The 25,161-nt window shown below is 43.5% G+C and overlaps 1 protein-coding gene across 1 annotated transcript in view; it reads left to right on the top strand.

Moving 5' to 3' along the window:
* Positions 1-25,161, top strand: part of MCTP2 (multiple C2 and transmembrane domain containing 2) — a 125,965-nt gene that overhangs the window by 22,786 nt on the left and 78,018 nt on the right. The window contains exons 7-9 of the mRNA XM_070953809.1: positions 2,023-2,058; positions 15,932-16,096; positions 18,904-19,034. Of these exons, the coding sequence (XP_070809910.1) occupies positions 2,023-2,058; positions 15,932-16,096; positions 18,904-19,034 (332 nt within the window). The remainder of the gene's footprint in view (positions 1-2,022; positions 2,059-15,931; positions 16,097-18,903; positions 19,035-25,161) is intronic.

Here is a 25,161-nt window from a genome sequence, read left to right as displayed (position 1 = left end):
TTTCTCTCTCTCTGCAGCCAGAATCTGCAGATGTTCGATGTTTGTAATATTTTGTAAACAGTCGTCTTTTTTCCCAAGCTCTGAGAAAGCCATTATAGTTGGGATTCAGACTATTGGGAACAAATCATCACTCACGGGTTGCTCTGCTGGAGGATATGGGGAGCCATTTTTAATATTTACCTACTACTATAACGTTCCGAGCTCCCCGAGTAGCAGTTTCGAAGGTTCTTACATTCCAAAACAGTGTGGAAACAGATGCTTGGAGAGAGGTAGTAAAAAGGATTGGTGAGAATTACCGATTCTTCAGCGGCACATCTGCACTGAATTGTAGTCCTATCATTTATGGAGGAGGCGGCTCAGTCAGCTTCCAGCCTGCGAAAAGAAGTCAGCAATCGTCATAACAGTCCGTATTCATAACCAATTCAAAAGCTCGGAGAAATGAAGGGATTTAAAAAAAAATCTAGCTCTGACAAGAAAGCCGAGTGAGATGTCACCACTGAAAATTACCCTAACCCAGTGGTGAAATGTAAAATTTGTTACTACTGCTTCTGTAGGCATGGCTTGGTGGGGGGGTTAATGTGACTGAGTGGGCTTGGCCAACTTTTTTTTTTTTAACTTTTAAAACTATTCTTTCTACAACCTCTTCGGCCGAAGAGGTTGTTTAAAAAAATGCTTTTAAAAGCCTCTGACGATCAGGCAACTCAGCTGGGATCGTCAGAGGCTTTTAAAAGCATTTTTTCTACAACCTCTTCGGCCAAAGAGGTTGTAGAAAAAATGCTTTTAAAAGCCTCTGACGATCCCATCTGAGCCGCGCGATCAACAGAGGCTTTTTTCTTTTTTTTTTTTTACTTTAAAAAGCATTTTTTCTACAACCTTAAGAGGTTGCAGAAAAAATGCTTTTAAAAGCCCCTGACGATCAGGCAACTCAGCTGGGATCGCCAGAGGCTTTTAAAGGCATTTTTTTTTTCTACAACCTCTTCGGCCGAAGAGTTTGTAGAAAAAATGCTTTAAAAAAAAAAAGCCTCTGATGACCATGCGGCTCAGCTGGGCATGGGGAGGGGGGCAGGGATTTTTGATGGACTCCCTTGAGATGAGATTCTGCTGTCAAACTGAAGAATCTCTAAACTTTGTGGAACTCCAATGTCATATTTATTGGCTAGCATTATGGACAACTGGCTAGAGATCTCGGTCTTTTTTGTTGGCTACAGTCATATTCCCTTTTCAAGTTCTTTACTTCCACAGAGATAAAAAATCTCAGTTCCTTCAATCTCTACTTGTACAGTTGTTTCCAAATCGATAGAAGGGAATATTTGTAGCTCAGGGTTGAGCTGTGGGGTCCTTGGTGCTCTCTAAGCTTGGTGGTTTTCTTGCAGATGTTTCATTACTGTTGGTGGTGCACTGATGAAGTTCCTAGCTGGGTAACGAAACATCTGCAAGAAAACTACAATAGTCGTTCTCCTCCTCCTTTCTCCTCCATAATTGTTCTCCTCTACGCTCCACACACACACCACTCCCTTCTATGATGAAGTTAGCTAGTTGGATAATAAGCCTTGGTAGTACAGTGGTTTAAAGCACCCTGTTATTAAGACCAGCTGCCTGCAATTACTGCAGGTTCGAATCTCGTCAAGGCTCAAGGTTGACTCAGCCTTCCATCCTTTCTAAGGTAGGTAAATTGAGGACCCAGTTTGTGGGGGCAATAAGCTGACTTTGTATAAAAATATACAAAAGGATGAAGGCTATTGCTTAGCGCATTTTAAGCTGCCCTGAGTCTCCAGAGAAGGGCGGCATATAAACTGTTTCCCATTTGTATTCTTGAAATACGTGCAACAATATTTGAAGTGGGACTTTACTGTCAGAGAATAAAGTGGATTTGTAGCTCATACGATGACTAACTATCCCCACCTCTCTCTCTCTCTCTCTCTCCCTCCCTCCCTCCCTCCCTCTCTCTCTCTCATTTTTGTTTCGTGGATCCTCTCTTGGATGTCCCATGTTGCACCTCTGGGGGTGGAATGATGCACACAGCGATGGCCAAACAGAAGGAGATGCTCTGTCCCGAAGGTAACACATTCTTTGTCCCTCCATAGTTGTGTTATTGTGGGGTTTTTATTTTTCTTTTCCTCAGCTGGAAAAAGCCAGCCAGCTGCTTGTAGTAATGCAAAGCAGAGATGGGCGCGTTGAATGCAGATGGAGGTCCATTTTTGCTGAGCGTCTTCTTTCCAGAAGCTTCTTTTCGGCATCCAACGTTGTCAGCACTGCCAGGCGAGGAGCTCCTGTCAGCGCTTCCGTAGCAAGAATCCGGTGTCTTTGTGAAGTTGTTCTAAATTGGAAGCAGGCATACTGAAACCTGTCAGTAAGTCTGGCAGATTCGGGGGCAGGAGAACATATGTCGTGACGTCAGCCTTATATTTCTATCCTTTTTTTAGGATTACGGTCTATCAATAATATTTCACAGTTAACGCGCCGGGAAAGATTTAGCGCAGATCAAATCCACACAGAATCTACAAGGAGATTCATTCCAGGAATTAAAAACTACTGGGATAGAGGGTTGGTGTGTGTGTGTGTGTGTGTGTGTGTGTGTGTGTGTGTGTGTTAAGGTTGTCTGTCGCTTTCTGTTCTTCTTTAGCTTCTCTCTGAAGCTCCGGTGGGGCAAAGGTGAGGCCTCTGGGAAGGTGTGCCAGGTGAAAGAGAAAAGAGCTTTGGCCTGGTCCCTTCAAACGTTGCCATCAAAGTGACATGTTTAATGTTGCAGGAAGAGAAAATGTGGGCTTCGTTGTATTAACAGAGCTTAATAAATAATTATGCAGTTAATTACCGGTAAATCAATCTTAGGTTTTTCTATTTTTAGTAGGACTCCAAAAATTGGTGTTGTTTTGTTTTGCTTTGATTCACATGATCTTCCTTCCTTCTTTCCTTCCTTCCCTATTCCTTCTCCTTCCCTCCCTCTCCCCTTTCTCTGTCTCTTTCTTTCTTTTCTTTCTTTCTTTTTTTCTTTTTTTCTTTCTTTCTTTCTTTCTTTCTTTCTTTCTTTCTTTCTTTCTTTCTTTCTTTCTTTCTTTCTCATTCTTTCTTTCTTCCTTTCTCTTTCTTTCTTTCTTCCTTCCCTCTCTATTCCTTCTCCCTCCCTCCCTCTCCCATTTCTCTGTCTCTTTCTTTCTTTCTTTCTTTCTTTCTTTCTTCTCTTCTTTCTTTCTTTCTTTCTTTCTTTCTTTCTTTCTCTCTCTTTCTTCCTTTCTTCCTTCCTTCCTTCCTTCCTTCCCCTTCCTTCCTTCCTTCCTTCCTTCCTTCCTTCCTTCCTTCCTTCCTCTCTCTCTCTCTCTCTCTCTCTCTCTCTCTCTCTCTCTCTCTCTCTCTCTCTTTCCTAGGAGGCTCACTATGAAGAGTTAAAACAACATATAACATTCTCTTGTATTCCCATGTCTTTCTCTTCAAAAAACAGTTTCTATGTTAACTGCAAAATACTTGACACCTACAAGACTTGTACCCATTTTACAGTTTAACCCACTCAACTCCCTCCACATGAGAAAAATAAATTCAGCTTTTGGCCATATCTCTTTCTGCTCCAACAAGATGATGGAGTTCTGCATGCCTCCATCAAAATATTCAATATCTCAATAGATTGATCCTCATTTTCATTCATGGCTTTCCTTGACCCCTACTCCTTGATTTCAGAGAGCTTTTGTAGCTCAGAATTGAAATGAGGGGATTCCTTGGTGCTCTTTGAGCTTGGTAGTTTTCCTGCAGACGTTTCATGACCCAACTAAGTAACATCATCAGTGCCCCTTCATTCTCTAGTTTGTTAATGAAACGTCTGCAAGAAAACCACCAAGCTCAGAGAGCATCAAAAAAATCCCCACTGTTTGATTTTAGAGTTTCCTTTTGCACGGATACAGGGACACGGTGGCTCAGTGGCCAAGACGCTGAGCTTGTCGATCGAAAGGTCGGCAGTTCAGCGGTTCAAATCCCTAGTGCCGCGTAACAGGGTGAGCTCCTGTTACTTGTCCCAGCTTCTGCCAACCTAGCAGTTCGAAAGCACGTAAAAAATGCAAGTAGAAAAATCGGGACCACCTTTGGTGGGAAGGTAACAGCGTTCCGTGCGCCTTTGGCGTTGAGTCATGCTGGCCACATGACCATGGAGACGTCTTTGGACAGCGCTGGCTCTTCGGCTTTGAAATGGAGATGAGCACCGCCCCCTAGAGTCAGGAACGACTAGCACATATATGCAAGGGGAACCTTTACCTTTTGCATGGATATTCACATATGACTTGGGGCTGAAACTTTGTTTTGTTATTTTAAATGTGAATATATCTTTAAAGTCATATCTTTAAAGTCACTTATTGGTTTCTCAAGGTTTGGGAAGTCCTTTTAGTCGTTCTTACAAAACGGAAAAGAAGAATTAGGGAAGGAGAAAAAAAAAAATATCCTGTGAAGGCTTTTGTCATTGTGTATTGCTGCCACTAGAGGGCAGTCAGGTCTCAGCACTTGGTGCCCATGCTACCATTGGATATATAGAAGGATTTTTTAAGCTTCTTTGGCCATCCCAGAGCCAGTAAAGAATTTCCCAGCAAGCCTACAGTACTTGGGCTACTCTTGACAAAGCAGTATTTCCTTCTTTATTGATTCTGCTGCCACAGTAAAAGGCTGGCGTTGTACATCAATAACTATCTTTAGTTAGGAAACACCGAGCTGGGGAAACATTGCTGGCACTTGCTCTCTTTCTTCTTTCCTCCCATTTTTTTTCCTCTTCGTTTTTTTTCCCTTCTTCTTCTTTGTAATGGATCATAAAGTCAACAAAGGAAAAATAAAAGAGAGCTGGGAGAATCGAAATGTTTTGGGGAATAGTTTGAGAGTCTATGGAAGAAGCCATGAATTGAGCAATCCTTCCTTCGTTTGGCATTGTCTTCACGGGCTAGACTACAAGGCCCATCGGCCTCAGCCAGCCTGCGTATTTCTCCCTGCTGGTTGCCAGTATGAGGTTTAGGTATTGACTTGAAAGAAATATCCTTCTGGGTTCAGCTCCAAGTGGGGAAAAAGACACTGGAAACATAGAGACTGCTTGGAAAGATGGTTTAATGGTGGACAGGATCACATGGTTTAAGTTCCTGAACAGAAAAGTGGGGAGATGCTGCGAGTCCCCAGGTTTTATGCCCTCTCTGGCTTTGAAATTCCTGGGGCCCAGAAAGAGTATCCTGATTGGTTGTCAGACTCCCAGGGGGTGGGGTGGGGGTCTTAGCTAGCCTTGCTGGCTGATGTAATCTTCCCAGGTGCCATGTGGTGAGTTTCTGTTGCTAGATGGGTCCTATTGTGTTGCAGATGATGGTCCATTGACAAAGGTGGGGGGGAATTGGGTTTCTGCCTCTGGCCCATTGACAAAGGTGGTGGTGGGGAGGCAGGAAGGTGGGAGCTGCTTTGTCTTTAAAACATGTTTCTCCATTTCTCATCCAGGGAAATATAATATTCTGCCTTTTTAATATTTCCTAAAATATTTCATTCTTCTAGGAGAGGGATGGGTGCTAACTTCCTACAAGCTCCATGTTCAGGCACTGCAAACTTTTTTCTCCTCTGCATGTCGTATTTTTTTTTAAAACCTCACAGGCAACAGTATTTTCTAGCATCGTGGAACTAGGTTATAAGTTCGTTAGTTATTTTAAGTAACGGGATTATATCAATTTGAAAACACAGATTGCTCTTCGATCCAAGTGATCTGTAGATATCAATATTAATCTGTTGGAAGAAATATCCTTCTGGGTTCAGTTCCAAGTGGGGAAAAAAGACACCGGATTCATGAAAGTTGCTTGGAAAGAAGGTTTATGGATGAACAGGATCACATGCCTTGGAGATCTTGGGCGAAAAAAGGGCAGAGATGCTGAGAGTGCCTGGGTTTTATACCCCCTCTGTTGGGCTTTTGAATTTGAGCTTGTATTCTGATTGGTTGTCAGACACCCATGGGGCCCTGCAGGGGCAACTCTGTAGGGTGTCCTGAGTCCCAGGCTTGGTTGACTCTTGCTGGGTGATGATGTCATGAAAGGGCTTTGGGGAATTCTTATTATGGCTCTGCTAGAAGGAGGTAGATCTTTGTTATGTAGAATAGACTGGCCCAGGCCTTAATGGCCCATTGACAAAGGTGGGGGGTGAATTTCTGGCTCCCTTTTAGGGGAAATATTCTGCTCTTTTCATATTTCCTAAAATCTCTCATTTCCCTAGGAGAAGGGTGGGTGCTAGCTTCCTACAATTCAAAGCTCTATAAGACATAAAATAAGAAGATTTTCACTGTCCTTGGATTGTCCATGCAGGAGACCTTTGATCTTCTCCCCATGAGCATTGTTTGTTAGGACACCTCTGTTGGTATTCCTCAAGGCTTCCTGTTCCATTTTAATTCTTTTTAAAAAGATTTTCTCGATTCAACTTTAACTTTCAATGTGTTTAATTAGCTTAAATGTTTTTAAAGCAAATGTTTTAAAAAGGACATAAAACAGTTGGAAGGGACTTTGAAGGTCTTCTAGTCCAACCTCCTGATTAGGCAGGGAACCCTACACCACTTCAGACAAATGGTTATCCAACATCTTCTTAAAAACTTCCAGTGTTGGAGCATTCCCAACTTCTGGAGGCAAGTTGTTCCACTGGCTAATTGTTCTGTCAAGAAGTTTCTCCTTACTTCTAGATTGCCTGTCCTGCCTTCAGGTTCTTTGGAAACTAGAGTGACCCCCTCTTCTTTGTGGCACCCCACAAAGATATTAGATCTTCGATATTAGATATTGGAGCACTGCTGTCATTGATAGTGATATTGATTTTAATACATAATTATAATATATTTAATTATTTAAATTCAATATATTGATATTGAAACACTTCTTCGGAATTAAACAGATCCAAAATTCATAATATTATAAGACGCTCTCTTTTCCCAGAATGTCGATTCGTCTGCTGCTTCCTTTAAAAGTATTGGGTTATCCTAAGATTTTTCTTCGGTAAAATGGGTAAAAATTACACAGAAATAAATATTTTAAAAATGTTAAAACATGAAAAAGGGATGTTAGTTACTGCAAAGGTTCAGCCTCTGCCTCCAGGCTCATTCCTTTATTTAGATTTTAGAAGAACAGAGTTGGAAGGGACCTTTGAGGTCTTCTAGTCCAACCCCCTGCTTAAGCAGGAAACCCTACACTACTTCAGACAAATGGTTATCCAATCTCTTAAAAACTTCCAGTGTTGGAGCATTTACAATTTCTGGAGGCAAGTTGTTCCACTGATTCATTGTTCTAACTGTCAGGAAATTTCTCCTTAGTTCTAGGTTGTTTCTCTCCTTGTTTAGTTTCCACTCATTGCTTCTTCTCCTGCCCTCAGGTGCTTTGGAGAAGAGCTTGACTCCCTTCTTCTTTGTGGCAGCCCCTGAGATATTGGAACACTGCTATCATGTCTCCCCTACTCCTTCTCTTCATTAAACTAGACATACCCAGTTCCTGCAACCCTTCTTCATATGTTTTAGCCTCCAGTCCCCTAATCATCTTTGTGGCTCTTCTCTGCACTCTTTCTAGAGCCTCCACATCTTTTTTACATTGTGACTTCCCCCAAAATAGCCTTACTTTTTATGTGACCTCACAGAAAATAGAAATTGGTCTCTACCTGAAGTTTAGAATTTTGTCTGGAGGTGTCTCTACCCTTTTAGAGGATCATAATTGTAAACACTTAGTATAGGATTGTCTGGAGAGGCTTAAGAGAATACCAAAACTGGTAACCTTCCTTCCCATGACAATCTTTATTTTTGCAAGCTCTGGATATCCTCCCAAACCAGGAGTCAGCAACCTGCGGCTCTGGAGCCGCATGTGGCTCTTTCACCCCTCTGCTGCAGCTCCCTATCACTCAAAATATGCATCACAACCGCCAAAATGCGACACACTCCAGCACGCGATTTATTGAGCTTTTTAACCCCCCAGTAGGCCAACCATGGAGAAATCCAAGAAAAGAAAAGTTTCAGAAGAAAACAGAACGTTTAGTTCAACTACATATGCCAGTTTTGTGGCCGCTCAAGAAATAGTCAGGCACAGGAAGGGTTTTGTGGCTCCCGGTGTTTTCTTTTCTGTGGGAAACGGGTCCAAATGGCTCTTTGAGTGTTTAAGGTTGCAGACCCCTGTCCCAAACATTTGCACCAGCTTAAAACATGGGGATTCCCTATTCTAGCAGCCGAATTTTTTCCTTACTGAATCTATTAATGCTAAAAGAACTGTTTGTTTTTTGTTACTTTTTGTCCGTTAAGCAATCAATTACCACTGTTTGGATTATTAATTTATTTTGCACTGCCTCTTTCTCAAATCAAGTGACTCTGGCAACATACCAGCATTTATAGGACTTAGTTTCTCTCATCGTGGCATAAGTGACGATAATGGGTAAACATTGAATTAATTTTCCGTTTTCTCTATCCCCATGTGAGTTTTCAGCAGTATTTTGACGGCGGGTGAGACGGTAATAACCGGAATAAGCCCGTTACGAAATTCGTGGAAGATAGGAAGGAAAGAAAGTAGAAACCGATTTCTTGCTTTCTGGGCCAGTGGTTTTCCTTGGGAGATTTTGCATGCAAGAGGCAGTTGTCAACAGCCTCATTAGAGCTTCTAATCTCAGGTTTGCTTTATGTAAGCGCTGGGCACCTTTGCAACATGGGGCATGCTTTGCACACTCAGTGGGCACCGAGCGGGCGAAGGGTTCTTGCTCTAGGGATCTGAACTCCCGGCTTTTTCTCCTTGCCATGCCACGTGTGCAGAAGCCAAACCAAATTGATTGCCACCCCAGTGTCCAAATAATTGGATAAATTGGCCGGAGAAACGGATAGGAATTGAAGGAAGGCCAAAGAAAGACGCCCGTCTCCCTTCTGGGTGCGTGTGCATGCAATGCACACCTCCGGTGGCTGCATCCCCCGTCCCACCTCACTGGCTGTCTTATTTTTATTTGTCCATCTCCAGAATTCCGCTTTGGGCTATTGTCCTGTTGAAGCGTTTTAAACAACTATGGAATTCTACTGCATGAGTGTTCAGCTGCCTCCTTTCATTTGTCTAATTTTTTTTCCCTTCCTCCTATGGGAAAAATACTTCTCCGGAATGGTTATCCTGCCTAATGAGCAGAGCTAGGGGTGAGGTGGGACCGAGGCATCCGACAAGAGCCGCAAACCATTTTCCTTTTGAGTTGGGTTGCTGCTTTGACCTCTTCACAGGTCTTTTTGTCCCCCCTGTCACATCTTTGAAAAGAAAGGCGTTTGAAAGACGTCTTCATCTCGGTTGGGGCAGCTTTCGCCGTAGCAGTGTCTCAACACATCAGAAGTTTTGCGTTTGAGGGTTTGGGAAAGATCTAAGCAAAGCACAACAGATAACCCAACTTTTGGATCAAGCCAGGCAGGGGGGAAATCCAGCAGGTTCTGACAGGTTCTGGAGAACCAGTAGCGGGAAATTTTGAGCAGTTCGGAGAACCGGCAAATGCCACCTCTGGCTGGCCCCTGAGTGGGGTGGGAATGGAGATTTTGCAGGATCCTTCCCCTGGAGTGGGGAGGGAATGGAGATTTTGCAATATCCTTCCCCCAGGAATGGGGAGGGAATGGAGATTTTGCAGTATCCTTCCCCTGGAGTGGGGAGGGAATGGGGATTTTGCAGTATCCTTCCCCTGGAGTGGGGTGGGAATGGAGATTTTGCAGTATCCTTCCCCTGGAGTGGGGTGGGAATGGAGATTTGCAGTATCCTTCGCCTGGAGTGGGGAGGGAATGGGGATTTTGCAGTATCCTTCCCCTGGAGTGGGGTGGGAATGGAGATTTTGCAGTATCCTTCCTCTGGAGTGAGGTGGGAATGGAGATTTTGCAGTATCCTTCCTCTGGAGTGTGGTGGGAATGGAGATTTGCAGTATCCTTCGCCTGGAGTGGGGAGGGAATGGAGATTTTGCAGTATCCTTCCCCTTGAATGGGGTGAGAATGGGGATTTTGCAGTATCCTTCCCCTGGAGTGGGGTCACTTCAAGCGGTCACTAAACGAACTGTTGTAAATCAAGGATTATCTGTTCATTGTTTTATTTATTGGTTATATCGTGTTTTATACCACCCATACTCCCTCTTTGGGGCAGTTTAGAAATATGAAACATCAAACGTCAAATTGCAGGATTTGGGCTTGGCTAGTCTAAAGAGAAGAAGAATTAGGGGTGACATGATAGCAGAGTTCCAGCATTTGAGGGGCTGCCACAAAGAAGAGGCGGTCCAAATTATTTTCCAAAGGACCTGAGGGCAGGACAAGAAACAATGGATGGAAACTAATCAAGGAGAGAAACAACCTGGAATTAAGGAGAAACTTCCTAACAGTGAGGACAATTAACCAGTGGAACTGCTTGCCACCAGAAATCATGGGTGCTCCATCACTGGAGGTTTTTAAGAAGAGACTGGACAGTCATTTATCTGAAAGAGTACAGGTAGTCCTTGACTTATGTCCGCAATTGAGCCCAAAATTTCTGCTGTTAAGTGAGACATTTGTTAAGTGAGTTTTGCCCCACGTTACAACCTTCCTTGCCCCAGTTTTTAAGTAAATCACTGCAGGTGGTAAGTTCTAACAGGTTCTGGAGAACCGGTAGCAGAAATTTTTGAGCAGTTTGGAGAACTGGCAAATGCCACCTCTGGCTGGCCCCAAAGTGGGGTAGGAATGGAGATTTTGCAATATCCTTCCTCCAGGAATGGGGTGGGAATGGGGATTTTGCAGTATCTTTCCCCTGCCACGCCCACCAAGCCACGCCCACAGAACCGGTAGTAAAAAAAATTGGATTTCACCACTGGTCGTGACTGTAAAAAACGGTCATAACTCCCGGTTTTCAGTGCCATTATAACTTTGAACAGTCACTAAACGAGCTGTTGTACGTCAAGGACTACCAGTATAGGGTTTCCTAATTAAGCAGGGGGGTTGGACTAGAAGACCTCCAAGGTCCCTTCCATCTTCTCTTCTCTTCTCTTCTCTTCTCTTCTCTTCTCTTCTCTTCTCTTCTCTTCTCTTCTCTTCTCTTCTCTTCTCTTCTCTTCTTTCTATTTCTATTCTCTTAATTCTAATTCTAATTCTAATTCTAATTCTAATTCTAATTCTAATTCTAATTCTAATTCTCTTCCCTTCCCTTCCCTTCCCTTCCTTCCCTTCTCTTCTTTCTATTTCTATTTCTCTTCTGTTCTCTTATTTCTATTTCTATTTCTATTCTCTTATTTCTATTTCTACTTCTCTTCTCTTCTCTTCTCTTCTCTTCTCTTCTCTTCTCTTCTCTTCTCTTCTCTTCTCTTCTCTTCTCTTCCCTTCCCTTCCCTTCCCTTCCCTTCCCTTCCCTTCCCTTCCCTTCCCTTCCCTTCCCTTCCCTTCCCTTCCTTTCCCTTCCCTTCCCTTCCCTTCCCTTCCCTTCCCTTCCCTTCTCTTCCCTTCCCTTCCCTTCCTTTCCCTTCCCTTCTTTCAATTTCAATTTCAATGTCTATTCTTTTTATTCTATTTCTATTTCTAATTCTCTTCTCTTGTTTCTATTCTATTCTATTCTATTCTATTCTATTCTATTCTATTCTATTCTATTCTATTCTATTCTATTCTATTCTATTCTATTCTATTCTATTCTATTCTATTCTATCCTATCCTATCCTATCCTATCCTATCCTATCCTATCCTATCCTATCCTATCCTATCCTATCCTGCATGTGAGATGGGAAGATTCATTTTTTGCTTTAACAGCTTGTTTCCCGATAGTATCTGGAGGCCCTTCCAAAATCTGCCTGCTATTCCACGACTATACATCAGCTTCCTAAATAAAAGGCAGTCCTCTACTAGCCTACTTTCTGGCTAGCGATGCTGCTTTTGATTCAAAAACCCCCAAGTGTTTTCCTCCCTTCCCTTCCCTTCCCTTCCCTTCCCTTCCCTTCCCTTCCCTTCCCTTCCCTTCCCTTCCCTTCCCTTCCCTTCCCTTCCCTTCCCTTCCCTTCCCTACCCTTCCCTCCACTCCCCTCCCCTCCCCTCCCCTCCCCTCCCCTTCCCTGTGCTCTTCTTTTTCTGCCTTTCCCACCACCCCTTTCCTCCCCTCTCGTGAGTTGTTTCATTCCTGTAAACACATCGAGTCTTTCAAGAAAGAAAGAAAAACAACAAGCAATTCCAAAGTGTGGGGTATCTATTATGCCTTTCTGGGAACTCTTCTCAAAAACCCCCTTTCCTCCCCCTGTAGAACAAGGAGGGGAAGGGGAAGAGGACAAAAAAAAACAACCCAGAGAGGCTTAGCGTGTGTGAGTTCAAAAGCAGTGGGAGGAATGGCTTTGGATGGCAAGCGCTGCATCAAACCCGGCTGCCTTATGCGCTGAAATGTTCAAAGTGCAGCCGAGATAGATAAAGCCCTTTGATGGGGGAGTGGATATTTCCCAGGGACATTACAAGCAATAATCCAGATGTTCTTCTGTAATGCAACGAGTGTCCGTGGAAAGACCGAGGAGCTCCTAGCCAAATGTAGCCGGCTGTAGACTTTGGCCCTTTCCCTCTCCTGCTGTCTGGCCATATGGAAGCAATCTCCCGGTCCTTTTTAATGGGCCAAGCCTCCGATGCCATGTTCACGGAGCCTCCCAGAGCTTTTGAGCGGGCCTGGCTTTTTTATGGACAAGCGAGGAAGACGAGCGCTTTCCAAGACAAACAGCCCATTTGGAAAAAAAAAAACCAAAAAAATGGGGAGCCGCACAATTACTTTACTGTAGAATGGATTTCGAGGAAGCGCCGGCTTTTCCTAGTTAGGCAATTGGCTGATTGCAGCTTTGATCTTTGGCTGACATTTCTCTCCCCCCCTCTCTTTCTCCACCTCCTTCTCCCTCCCTCTTTCTTTCTTTCTTTCTTTCTTTCTTTCTTTCTTTCTTTCTTTCTTTCTTTCTTTCTTTCTTTCTTCTTTTTTTCTTTCTTCCTTCCTTCCTTCCCTTCTTCCTTCCCTCCCTCCCTTCTTCTTCCTTCCCTCCCTCCCGTCCTTCCTCCCTTCTTTCCTTCCTCCCTCTCTCCCTTCTTTCTTTCTTTCTTTCTTTCTTTCTTTCTTTCTTTCTTTCTTTCTTTCTTTCTTTCTTTCTTTCTTTCTTTCTTTTTTCGAACCACCCGCCATCATCGCTACCAGTTCGGGCGATCCGGTCCGAATCGGGAGCATTTCACCCCTGCCTTTAAGCCTTTCATCTTTTGGGTATCTCAGGGGACCACTTTCCCCCAGGAACATCTGTCTGCCCAGGAAGTTTCCCTTGATTGGAGAATTGCCACACCTGTACCTTCTCAGTTCCTCTGAAATTGTGCTCTTCCCCCCCCCCCCCATGTGTGATCACACTTTTCCCTCCTGCCTTTTAGGAAATTGGTGACATCCACGGTTGAAATGCTACCGGTTCGTCTCGGTTCGTAGTTTTAAAAAGCTACCGGTTTGTCTGAACCGGTATTTCCGATGATCAGCTGTGCCGCGGGGTTTATATTCGCTAGAAAGCAGGAAATCCTGCTTTCTAGCAAAGCTAAATCACACCGAACAGCTGTTCCCCCCCCTCGCTGTTCTACTTATCTAGTGAAGTCTTTTTTCCCCACGCAAAGCACGCTTTTGGCGTGCACAGTGTTTGCGCGCATGGAAGTGTCTTCTTGGTGCGCACTGTGCATGTGTGCTCACTGTGCATGTGTGCGTACAGGGTGCATGGATGGGCAGCGAACCGGTGGTGATCCTGGTTGTTCCATCAAATCCGGATGATTGCTTAATTGTCACTTCCTCTTGGGTCTGGAGATTGAGTCTTTTATTGTTATGGCGAATGTCTCCATTCAGGATCCCCAGTTCCATCAGAACATTATGTAGTAGTTGGGTTGGTTTTTTTTTTTTTACACTGACTATATGGTTTAAAACCAATTATACATCAGAGGTTTGTACGCTCTTCAGTGTTGGTAGATTGGAGTGGCCTACCAGCTCTGTAAATAAATAAATGGACCAGCCTCTATTTGCAGCTATTCCTCCGAGTATCCTTCTGTTAATAAGAAGGGTTTTAATCTCAAAGCAGTGATAAGCGGAATTGCAGGGCAGGAAAAGCTACCACATAAAGGAGCTGGAAGTGAGGGAGTTGGCAAACAATTCTAAGGTGGGGGAAAAATAGGGGTGGTAGAAGTAGCTAATGTGACTTTATAAAAAGCTTAGTGAAGATCTGAAAACGAGGAAGGATGCTTTAGAAGGGAGGAGTAGCTGAAAATATGAACATCCCACCGGACGAGGTTGTAATTAGAAAAAAATTGGGACTGTGCTGAAATGGACAGACTAACTTTAAAAATTAAAGATAAAGAAGATTCAGAATACTATCGGACATGGAATAAATTTTATGAATGGATAGAGAAAAAGAGGTAGAAATTAGAGAAAGTAAGATGATGAATGTTAATATTATAAGTATTGAAAGTAAGGAGGCATATAACTATAAACAGAGTAATTGATAAAAATATAAATAAGCTAATGCAAGAAGAAACCTAGTTTAAACTTTTTGGCTGTATTATTATTACTGCTATTATATTATTACTATTGCTATTAGTTTCTGTGCTAAGATTTACTACCAACTCTTGTTGGTTGTGTTCTGTTTGTAAATGATACTCTGACAATGCACTGTTTTTCAAAAATGTTTATGAATGAAAATATACAAAAATAAAAATAATAAGAAAAGTTCAAAAAGAAGAAGAAGGAAGAGGAGGAGGAGGAGGGAGGGAGGGAGGGGTTGCTAAGGAATGGACCAAATGAAGTTGAAAAACGCTAAGAGAATTGCTGGAAGCTCAGCACTCAAACATATCGGCCATCAACAGGCACATAGAGATAAACGACATCTACATACAGTACCATTCAAAAGAGACAGCCAAAAAGCCTAACAAAGTCAGCTTTGAGGTGTTGGAAAGATGCTGTGGAACACCTAAGCAATTCAGAACATTTTTTAAAAAGAAAATCTATACATTTACATAATCAATGATGTAATCACCCATCTCACAATCATGACCCGTAGCATAAATAGCATTAAAAACCAAACCAACCAAGGGCAATAATAAGAATAATGACAGCTGAGGACAAATCAGGAAGCACAAACTCACAACGATGGGCACAACTGACCTTTAAACCTCATGCCTGAGGGAAAGTCCAGGAGAACAGTCACATTTAGAGACAAAATAAATGTACCTTTTAATGTCCGCCCCCCACTTTAAATACGTCAATAAATGCAGAAACTGAGTAGGACAGTTTGTAGATGAGTGTATGGAGGAATATCACAGAGTACAAATAGAATATTTTGCTTCTTCCTCTTGGTGAGGCTGTACACTCCTGCTTTCAGTTTCAGTTGCCGAGATTCAGCCTTTAGACACCTTTGGCCTGGTTGATCGAATTAGAATAACAGAGTTGGAAGGGACCTTGGACGGAGGTCTTCTCGTCCAACTCAAGCAGGAAACCCTATACCCGTGATGGCGAACCTATGGCACGCGTGCCACCTGTGGCACGCGTAGCCATATCAGTGGGCACGCAAGCTCAGCTCCGGCATGCTTTTTGGGCTTTCCGGTCCCACAGGAAGCTGGCTAATGGACCATTTCTGGCCTTTGGAGGGCCTCTGAGGAGGTGGGGAAGGCCGTTTTTGTCCTCTCCAGATGCCTAGAGAGGCTCTGGAGCCAGGTGAGAGAGAAAAACGGGCCTACCGGGCCATCGCTTGCCAGGAGCAGGGCGGAGTGGGGTGGGTTGCACGTGCATGCACAGGGGCAGGACACATAGAATTACAGATGTGGGCAAGTGCGCGCATGACCCCCCCTCCCCCCTCCTGGCATGCGATGGCAAAAAGGTTAGCCATCACTGCCCTATACCATTTCAGACAAATGGTTATCCAATCTCTTCTTGAATCTTCATGAAACATACTCCTGCTTTTTAGCTTCCCAAATTGTAATATTTATCTCCCTCCCCAATTTTAGGCGAGCTTCATGAGAGCCAGCAGGCTGGTAGACACGCTGCAAAAAAACCAGTTGTGGAATGGAACAGTTACTGTGGCTTTACTGGAAGGAAGGAATATCCCCATGGGGGGCATGACCCACATCTTCGTTTTGTTGAGAATGGGCCAGGAAAAATTCAAAAGTAAGGTAAGCATGATTGAGACAGGACTGCGGCCAACTGGTGTGATTTGAAGAAAATCCGTCCATCGGAAAGTCAGTCACACCTGAAGTATAATTTAATATACAGATTTGTATATCATACAACAAACTGGAGTCTTTCTATGTAGACCAGAGGTTCCCAGACTATGGGCTGTGGCCCACTACTGGGCCACAGCCTTTTGGCCACCGGGCCACATGAGTAGCTGGCCGGTGCATGCAAGTCTGCGCATGCACACAGCTCCACTTGTGACTGTCACGCGGGCACTCGCAGCTCATTCGCACTTACGTTGCCGGAAGTGTCGCGGGCACTCATGGCCCCTCGCAGGAATGGTGGGTATTTACACATGTACACACGCATGCTCCTACCCTTCCCACAAAACCTTTCCTCCCTCCACCCACTCCGGGCCTCCAACTCGGAAAGATTGGAGAACTCTGAGGTAACAATAGCAATAGGACTTAGATTTATATACTGCTTTACAGTGTTTTACAACCCTCTCTAAGTGGTTTACAGAGTCAGCTTATTGCCCCCCCCAAACAATCTGGGTCCTCATTTTACCCACCTCGGAAAGGACGGAAGGCTGAGTCAACCTTGAGCCTGGTGAGATTCGAACTGCCAAATTGCAGGCAGCCGGCAGGCAGCAGAAGTAGCCTGCAGTACTGCATTCTAACCGCTGCGCCACCATAGTTCATGAACCTGTTTTTATTGCTTAGCTGTCATTCCTACAACTCAACCAGGATCTACCTCCTTAGCCATAGAGTAGCACTTAGACTTATATACCGCTTTACAGTGCTTTATAGCCCTCTCTAAGCACTTTATAGAGCCAGCATATTGTCCCCAACAATCTGAGTCCTCATTTTACCCACCTCGGAAGGATGGAAGGCTGAATCAACCTTCAGCCGGTCAGGATCAAACTCCTGGCAGTGGGCAGAATTATCCTGCAATACTGCATTCTAATCACTGGGAAGGAAAGAAGGAAGGAAGGAAGGAAGGAAGGAAGGAAGGAAGGAAGGAAGGAAGGAAAGTAGCTATAGCACTTAGACTTATATACCGCTTCACAGTGCTTTGCAGCCCTCTCTAAGCAGTTTACAGTTAGCATATTGCCCCCAACAATCTGGGTCCTCATTTTACCCACCTCGGAAGGATGGAAGGCTGAGTCAACCTTGAGCCTGGTGAGATTCGAACTGTCAAATTGCAGTCAGCTGGCAGTCAGCAGAAGTTGCCTGCAGTACCGCATTCTAACCACTGCGCCACTTGTCATAGACAAGTGTCTTTCTCTTACCTCGGCTGAATCACCTTCCAGATAAGTCCGTTTCAATTCCCAGAATTCCCCATCCAGCATGGTTCCAGCTAAGAATTCTGGGCTTTGAAGTCCAGGCACTTAAAGGATACCAACCTGCCCAAAATGCTGATATCAGAAAACAAGCAAAACCGAGAATTACCAACACTCTCGTCTACTGACAAATAAGCTTTGGAGAGCTGCTATCCCCTCTCCGGCCTTTCTGATCCAAATAGACAGTCCCCATTGGCTATAACACCCATCATGCTTCAAGCCCCCCACAAAAGCCTTTGTATTTAATAGGGTAATTACACTAACCGTATTAAATACGTTTGGATTTAATGGAATGAAAACAAGGATAGCTTCTGTCCCAGTTCTCTCTGCCTTCTGAAGCAACTTGCTGGTTCCCCGAATATGCAAGTATGCACGGCCCTTTGGTTTCGGTGTCAGAAGTTTAAATTCTCCCACATGTAGTATAAAAAGTGGTGTCCCCCCCCCCCATTTCATTAACCATTAACATGCTTGTGAAGAAGGCACAGAAGAAGCTGTACTTCCTGAGAATGCTCAGGAAGATAAATCTATCTCAGCATCTACTTCTGTCCTACTATCGCAGCACAATTGAGAGTGTCCTGACATACGGCATTCTTGCATGGTATGGGAGCAGCTCTGTAGCGGACAAAAAAGCTCTACAGAGAATCATGAAAACTGCCCAGAATATCATCGGGCTCCAGCTACCAGCCCTGGACGACATCTTCGCATCTCGCTGTTTGAGGAAGTTGCATAACATTCTCAGAGACTCTTCCCATCCTGCTTACAATCTTTTTGGACTGTTGCCTTCTGGCAGAAGTTACAGGACAATTAAAACTCGGACCGCACGTTTTCTGAATAGTTTTTATCCCAGAGCTATAATTGCACTCAACAAGGAACTAAAGGGCCACCATCAGTGAGCTGTTGGACAGCATGACTTGGTCTGTTGTGTGGATGTTTGGGTGGTTTAGGGGTGGGGAATTGTGGTCTAGGGGTGGGAGTGTGTTTGGGGATTGTTATGTGTGTTGGACTTGGTCTTTGCGTGTTTAATGAATTTCGTTATATGGGTATAATGTGTATACACGTACAATGACAGTAAAGTTATTATTATTATTATTATTATTATTATTATTATTATTATTATTAGTAGTAGTAGTAGTAGTAGTAGTTAATCTTTAGTGAGATTCACAGCCTTTGAGGCTGGTTAATAGCTCAGCAGCTCAAGTCCTAACCAAGGACCTAGGAACTGTTAAGGTATCGTTAAGGTATTATTATTATTATTATTATTATTATTATTATTATTATTATTATTATTATTATTATTATTATTATTATTCTCTACTGTGTTGCTGAAGACAGCTGTTCCCTCTTCATACTTGTTGGTCTTTAAAGCTTGCCTCTCTTTTTTCGGAGTGGTATATTTAAAAAAAAAAATCCGAAAGCTGCAATCCTTTGAAAGAACGATAAATCTTATCATTCTGTGTTTTCTAGACACTGTGCAAGAGCGCAAATCCGCAGTGGAGGGAACAGTTTGATTTTCACTACTTCTCTGACAGGAAAGATGTATTGGAAATTGAGATCTGGGGAAAAGATAACAAAAAGCATGAAGAAATTTTGGGAATGTAAGTTGTCTTCTTTTATTACCGTTAAATGTGTTTTGCAAAGCTTTGGAAGACCATGTAGAATGGTGGCTCTCTAGATAACTTTGTGGATATCTCTCTCTTGTGTAATATTTTAGTCGTTGTGGTTTTTTCCCATCAAGAACCTGAGAATGAAAGCTTCTCAAAAATCTCACTCAAGCATTGTGTAGGTCAACAACAGGAACGAGCTCACAGGGTTTCTAATTGGGCAGAACCCTGCCCAATTTTGGAAGAACTACTCCAAGATAATTCTGTGAGATGTAGTGGTACAATCCAGACACAATTAAAGAGCTTCCCAGTTTGGGCAGAAACATGGTTGTCCTCTTCCACAAGTCTTCTCCAGCAACTGTCCTTCAATGATTAAGAAAATAGCAGCTAACTGTCAAAAGAATCATTGATCCTCCATGATCTTCTTCAGTTGCTTAACACTGGTGTCTCCATGTCTTCTAGCAGAAGATCAACATCATCTTTTAATGACCTCATAATCCCTTGTGGGGTGGAGTCTGGGCAACTGAATGGAGAAATCCAAAATGAAATGCAGACATACTTTAGAGAAAGGAGATTCATTTTATTCCCAAGAACAAAGAGATTTGTTTTTGGGGGGTAGCTACAGAGAAAATGAGGTCCAGGGACTTGGTTTTATAGGGGGACTGGCCCTTGGTGTGAACTCGGAGGTGTGGTTTGTGTACGTGTTGGTTTTAGCGTGAGTCCTTCCAGTGCAGATATGCAGATTGGGATCCTCCTACCCTGGGCTTTGATCCTGAGGTTCATGTGAAATCTGGAAAGGAAAATCACTCTCAGATATGTAGATTCTACCTCTGGTGTCTCCCTTTATCTGGGGTGGAGGGGCAGATTCCTGCCTCCCCATGGAACCAGTGAGGTGCTAAAAGGAGGGGAAAGAAGATTTCAATTCAGAATAAAGTTGGAAGGGACCTTGGAGGTCTTCTACTCAAGCAGGAGACCCTATACCACTTCAGACAAGTGACTGTCCAGTCTGTTCTCAAAATCCTCCAGTGATGACACACCTACAACTTCTGGAGACAAGTTGTTCCACTGGTTAATTGTTCTCACTGTTAGGAAGTTTCTCCTTAATTCCTGGTTGCTTCTCTCCTTGATTACTTTCCATCCGTTGTTTCTTGCCCTGTCTTCCGATGCTTTGGAAAATAAGTTGAGCCCCTCTTCTTTGTGGCAACCTCTCATATATTGGAATACTGCTATCATGACACCAGTATTCCTACTGCTGAGGTCAGCCATCTGCCCTTCTTTCTCTCCTTCTCCACCTCCCTTTTGGAAGCAGGAAAAATTAGCTAGAGGACAGTGGACTAAAATGACTTCCCAAGAACATCTTGTTCTAGTCAACTTCACCTATGACACCGCCATCAGCATCTTTGATAACCAAACTGTGATTTGGCCACACATCTGGAGCTCAGGCTTCAAACCACATCGACTTCAAAACAGTTTGGAAATCGATTATAATAGAATAGAATTAGAATATAATTCTTGAATTGGCCAAGTGTGATTGGACACACAAGAATTTGTCTTTGGTGCATACGCTCTCAGTATACATAAAAAGAGAAGATACATTCATCATGAATCATAAGGTACAACACTTAATGATAGTCATAGGATACAAATAAGCAATCAAATCATACTAGGAAACAATATAAATCATAAGGATACAGCAACAAGTTACAGTCATAAGTGGGAGGAGATGGGTGATAGGAAGGACGAGAAGACGAATAGTAATAGTAATGCCGACTTAGAGAATAGTTTGACAGTGTTGAGGGAATTATTTGTTTAGCAGAGTGATGGCATTCGGGAAAAAACTGTTCTTGTGTCTAGTTGTTCTGGAGTGCAGTGCTCTATAGCGTCGTTTTGAGGGTAGGAGTTGAAACAGTTTATGTTCAGGATGCGAGGGGTCTGTAAATATTTTCACAGCCGCACATCTGGAGCTCGGGTTCAAAACCACATCGACTTCAAAATGGTTTGGAAATCAATTATAATCTGAGAATCCAAAGTAAGAGATTTTTCTATCACTGCCCATGAAAATTTTACTGAAACTCTATTGGCGGGAAACATTAAGAGCAATACCTGTTTCATTGAATGCAACAGGAAGCGATTAACAAATGCAAAATTTCTGAGCCTGGGACTTCTCTCAGCCGCACAGGCCCCGTGAAGATGGCGGTGCCACAAACTTCTCAGCCCCCCCACCCCACCCTGCTGCTTCTTTGCGAGTGGCTACTCCCACCGTGAACGATTCTTCCTTTGACTTCTCTGTGATATCTCCTCCGGGTTTCCTGAATGGATTGCCTCCTTAAGCTTTACGAGATTCTCTCTCTTTCCACTCTGCCCCCCCTCTCCCCCCCCCCGTTCTATACGGCTGGCTTATTACCAGCAGAGGTCTTGCAAAAGACAATATGGTTGCAGCAATTCTGGTGCTAAATAGTTGCAAACAGTTAGTAGAACCGGTGGTGGGAATCTCTCGCCACGGGGAAACCGTTTTGAAAGCACGACTATGGCGGGGTTTATGATGTGCTCTGGTCCTCGTTTGGAACAGCTGCTGCTGGGTTCCCTTGCCTTCTATTGGATCCTCACCCGATAGTAAGAAAGGGAAAGGATGGGCTTCTATTGCTTAGATAGGGAGAAATAATCACTGGGCAAACAATTAGACTCCCAAGTAATTAAACAGCTTGATTGTACATTAAACTCAAGATGTGTTTGGCTCTTAGCGACGTCCTCCTCCCCCTTCCTCCTCCTCCTCTTTCTGAATCAGTTCAATTCAATTAGTCGTGGGGGGGGTGGAAGGGTTTAAATATGACCATGTCTTGATATTAAGAGCCTTGGTGGCGCAGCAGACTAACGTGCTGTTAAATAGCACCAGCTGCCTGCAATTACTGCAAGTTCGAATCTCACCAGGCTCAAGGATGACTCAGCCTTCCATCCTTTCGAGGTAGGTAAAATGAGGACCCGGATTGTGGGGGCAATAAGCTGACTTTGTATAAAAAAAGAACACCGCTTGGAGTGGGGGGGGCGCGAAAGCCCTACTAAGCAGGTATATACAAAAGTATGAAGGCTGTTGCTTAACCCATTGTAAGCCGCCCTGAGTCTCCGGAGAAGGGCAGCATATAAATCGAACCAATAAATAAATAAATAAATAAATGAATGAATAAATATGCTTTCCATGGATCCGTGCCCTGGAATTGTTTGGCCACCAATGTTAGACTGTAGTTACAGTTCCTTAGCTAAGCGGTGCAATCAAGCAAATAAAAATATAAATTCAGGCGCACCAGCAATTAAATATTGAAACTGACAGCCTCCATTGTAGGTAACAGTAACAGAGTTGGAAGGGATCTTGGAGGCCATCTAGTCCAACCCCCTGCTCACGCAGGAGACCTGTACTAGGGATTCGAACCGCCGAACCGCCGACCTTTCGGATCGATAAGCTCAGTGTCTTAGCCACCAAGCCACCTAGTCAGTCTTTCACCACTCCTAACTGTTTCTAACCTAGTCTCCATCTCACATTGGAAGACCTTTATACTAGTGTACTACTGCACTGGTATGACTACACTTGAAATACTGTGTCCAGTTTGGTCAACCATGATCCCCAAAAGATGTTGAGACCCTGAAAAGAATTCAGAGAAGAGCAACAAAGATGATTAGGCAAAAGGAGGCTAAAGCATATGATGAAAGGTTGTAGGATCTGGGTAGTCTAAGGAAGAGAAGGACTAGGGGTGACATGATAGCCATGTCCCAATATTTGAGTATTTTCTATCACAGAGGAGAGGGAGGTCAAGCTATTCTCCAAAGCACCTGAGGGCAGGGCAAGAAGTAACAGATGGAAACTAATCAAGGAGAGATCCAACCTAGAAATAAGGAGAAATTTCCTGTCAATGAAAACAATTAATCAGTGGAACAATTTGCCTCCAGAAGTTGTGGGTGCTCCATCACTGGAGGTTTTTTTTAAAGAAGAGACTGGACAGCCATTTGTCCAGAATGATCCAGGGTTAGACTAGAAGACCTCCAAGGTCCCTTCCAACTGTGTTATCATATAACTAAAATTGGGTGGAAAGTTCCATAACATAGGAACTTTGGAACTTGATCTTTGCCTGTTCAGATGAAATTGCCAAGACAATTTTCTGAGGAGCTTTAAGATTCCCTGGAAGGTAACAAGTTTTATGACAAACAGTAATAACCATCTTATTACATTTTTATCTTATTATAAACAATAAGAACAAGCTCTAACCGAACAAGCATTTATCCAAAACAGTGTACATTTATACCCCTCCCCAGCCGTCTTGCTCTTTCCACTATCCTTGTGCACAGCAGTGTAACGTTCAAGGGTCACAACCAATGAGTTACCGGATTTTTCAGAATATAAGACACACCTTTTCCCTCCCAAAAAGGGTGGAAATCTGGGTGAGTCTTATACTCCGAATGTAGCCCTGCCCAGCTTCTCAAAGGGTGAGGCTGAAAAAAGCATCAGAAACGAAACTTCAGAAAAGAAGCCCCCAAACAGAGCTTCAGAGGCTTTTTTTTCTGATGCTGTTTCAGAGGCTTTCAGAGGCAGGAAGAAAAGTTTTTCTGAAACAGAGTTTCAGAAGTTTCGGAGGCAGAAAAAAAAGCAAGGCACACAGCTCACAACCAAGGAATCTGTTGCTAAAATTCACCTCTGGGAACAGCTGATTGGGGGTATTCCGGGAGGCCGATCCACCCGCCAATCAGCTTTTTTCTTATTTTCCTCCCCAAAAACTAAGGTGCGTCTTATACTCAGGTGAGTCTTATACTCAGTTGTGTCTTATACTCCGAAAAATATGGTATTTTCATATCCATCCAGAAGAATCTTGTAATATCAGTTCCTCATGCACGCTTTGGTTCTTCCATTCCTTCTTCATCATGCTTCCTTTAAATTACCAGCTGTGTGAGCAGCAACGTTTCATCAATTTTGAGTCAGTACAGTTCGAATATATTTTGTGTGTCTCTAACGGACCGTGCAGTTGAGTGCAGGATTTCAAGAGATGAAGGTGGAATGGGTACGGTTGGCCATGAAGAAGTCATTCTCATGTTGAGGTGTTCTGTCTACAATGCAGCTTCCATGTCTGTAACTCTGTCCTTTCATCAATTCCAAGAAGATTCTTCCCCCCATTTGCACTCTGATACAGGTGACCCTGTAACGTAACGGGGTGAGCTCCCATTACTTGTCCCAGCTTCTGCCAACCTAGCAGTTCGAAAGCAAGTAAAAAATGCAAGTAGAAAAATAGAGACCATCTTTGGTGGGAAGGTAACAGCGTTCTGTGCGCCTTTGGCATTGAGTCATGCCGGCCACAAGACCATGGAGACGTCTTTGGACAGCGCTGGCTCTTCAGCCTTGAAACGGAGATGAGCACCGCCCCCTAGAGTTGGGAACGACTAGCACGTATGTGCGAAAGGAACTTTTACCTTTTACCTTTACAGGTGACTCTGAGGGCACAAATAAATTCCCAAGTGGCTTCAAGAGCTCTCAGGGAGAGTGCTAACAACCAGAGGACTGCAAAGAAATACGATCTTTCCAACTTCAAACCCCGCATCCCTGTCAGAATTAATCCTTCCATCGTCCCCAGCATCCTGCCAGAACCGATGAAGCTTCTTGGATGAGAAGCGAAATGTCTTCTTCTTTCTTCCTCAAAGGGAAAAAAAAACCACAGTTCCATTGTCTTTTGAAGAAGAAGAAGAAGAAGAAAAAAACACCTTTGAGACATGGATGTCTGAGAAGAATCTCCACAGACATTTTGAGGTGCTTCACCCTATTAAAAATGAAGCCTTCAGAAGATTTTGCAAGGAGATTTGCTGAAAACCTCTGGGGTTTCGTGCCTTCCTTTCTTCTCTAAAACCAGCTGTTTAAGAAATGGATTTTTTTTTGGGGGGGTAGGTTGTGGCAGATGGACACCAAGTGTTCAGGCTCTAGAATATTCCATTTCCCAAGCAGAAGCCCCCAGGACATGATCTTCCCTTTTCTCCTCCTCCTTCTTCTAATTAGGCAACACTTTAACAGGTCCTTGCTTTAAATAAAAGCCTTTCAACAGGCCTTCCGCTGTCAAAATCTGTTCCAATTTCTCTCTCACCATCCAGAAAC

This window comes from Pituophis catenifer, unplaced genomic scaffold (assembly GCF_029215685.1).
Source record: "Pituophis catenifer annectens isolate HBS135680 unplaced genomic scaffold, rPitCat1.0.hap2 SCAF_14, whole genome shotgun sequence".
NCBI lineage: Eukaryota > Metazoa > Chordata > Lepidosauria > Squamata > Colubridae > Pituophis > Pituophis catenifer.
Note: the sequence above shows the minus strand (reverse complement) of the source record. Positions and strands in the feature narration are given on the sequence as shown.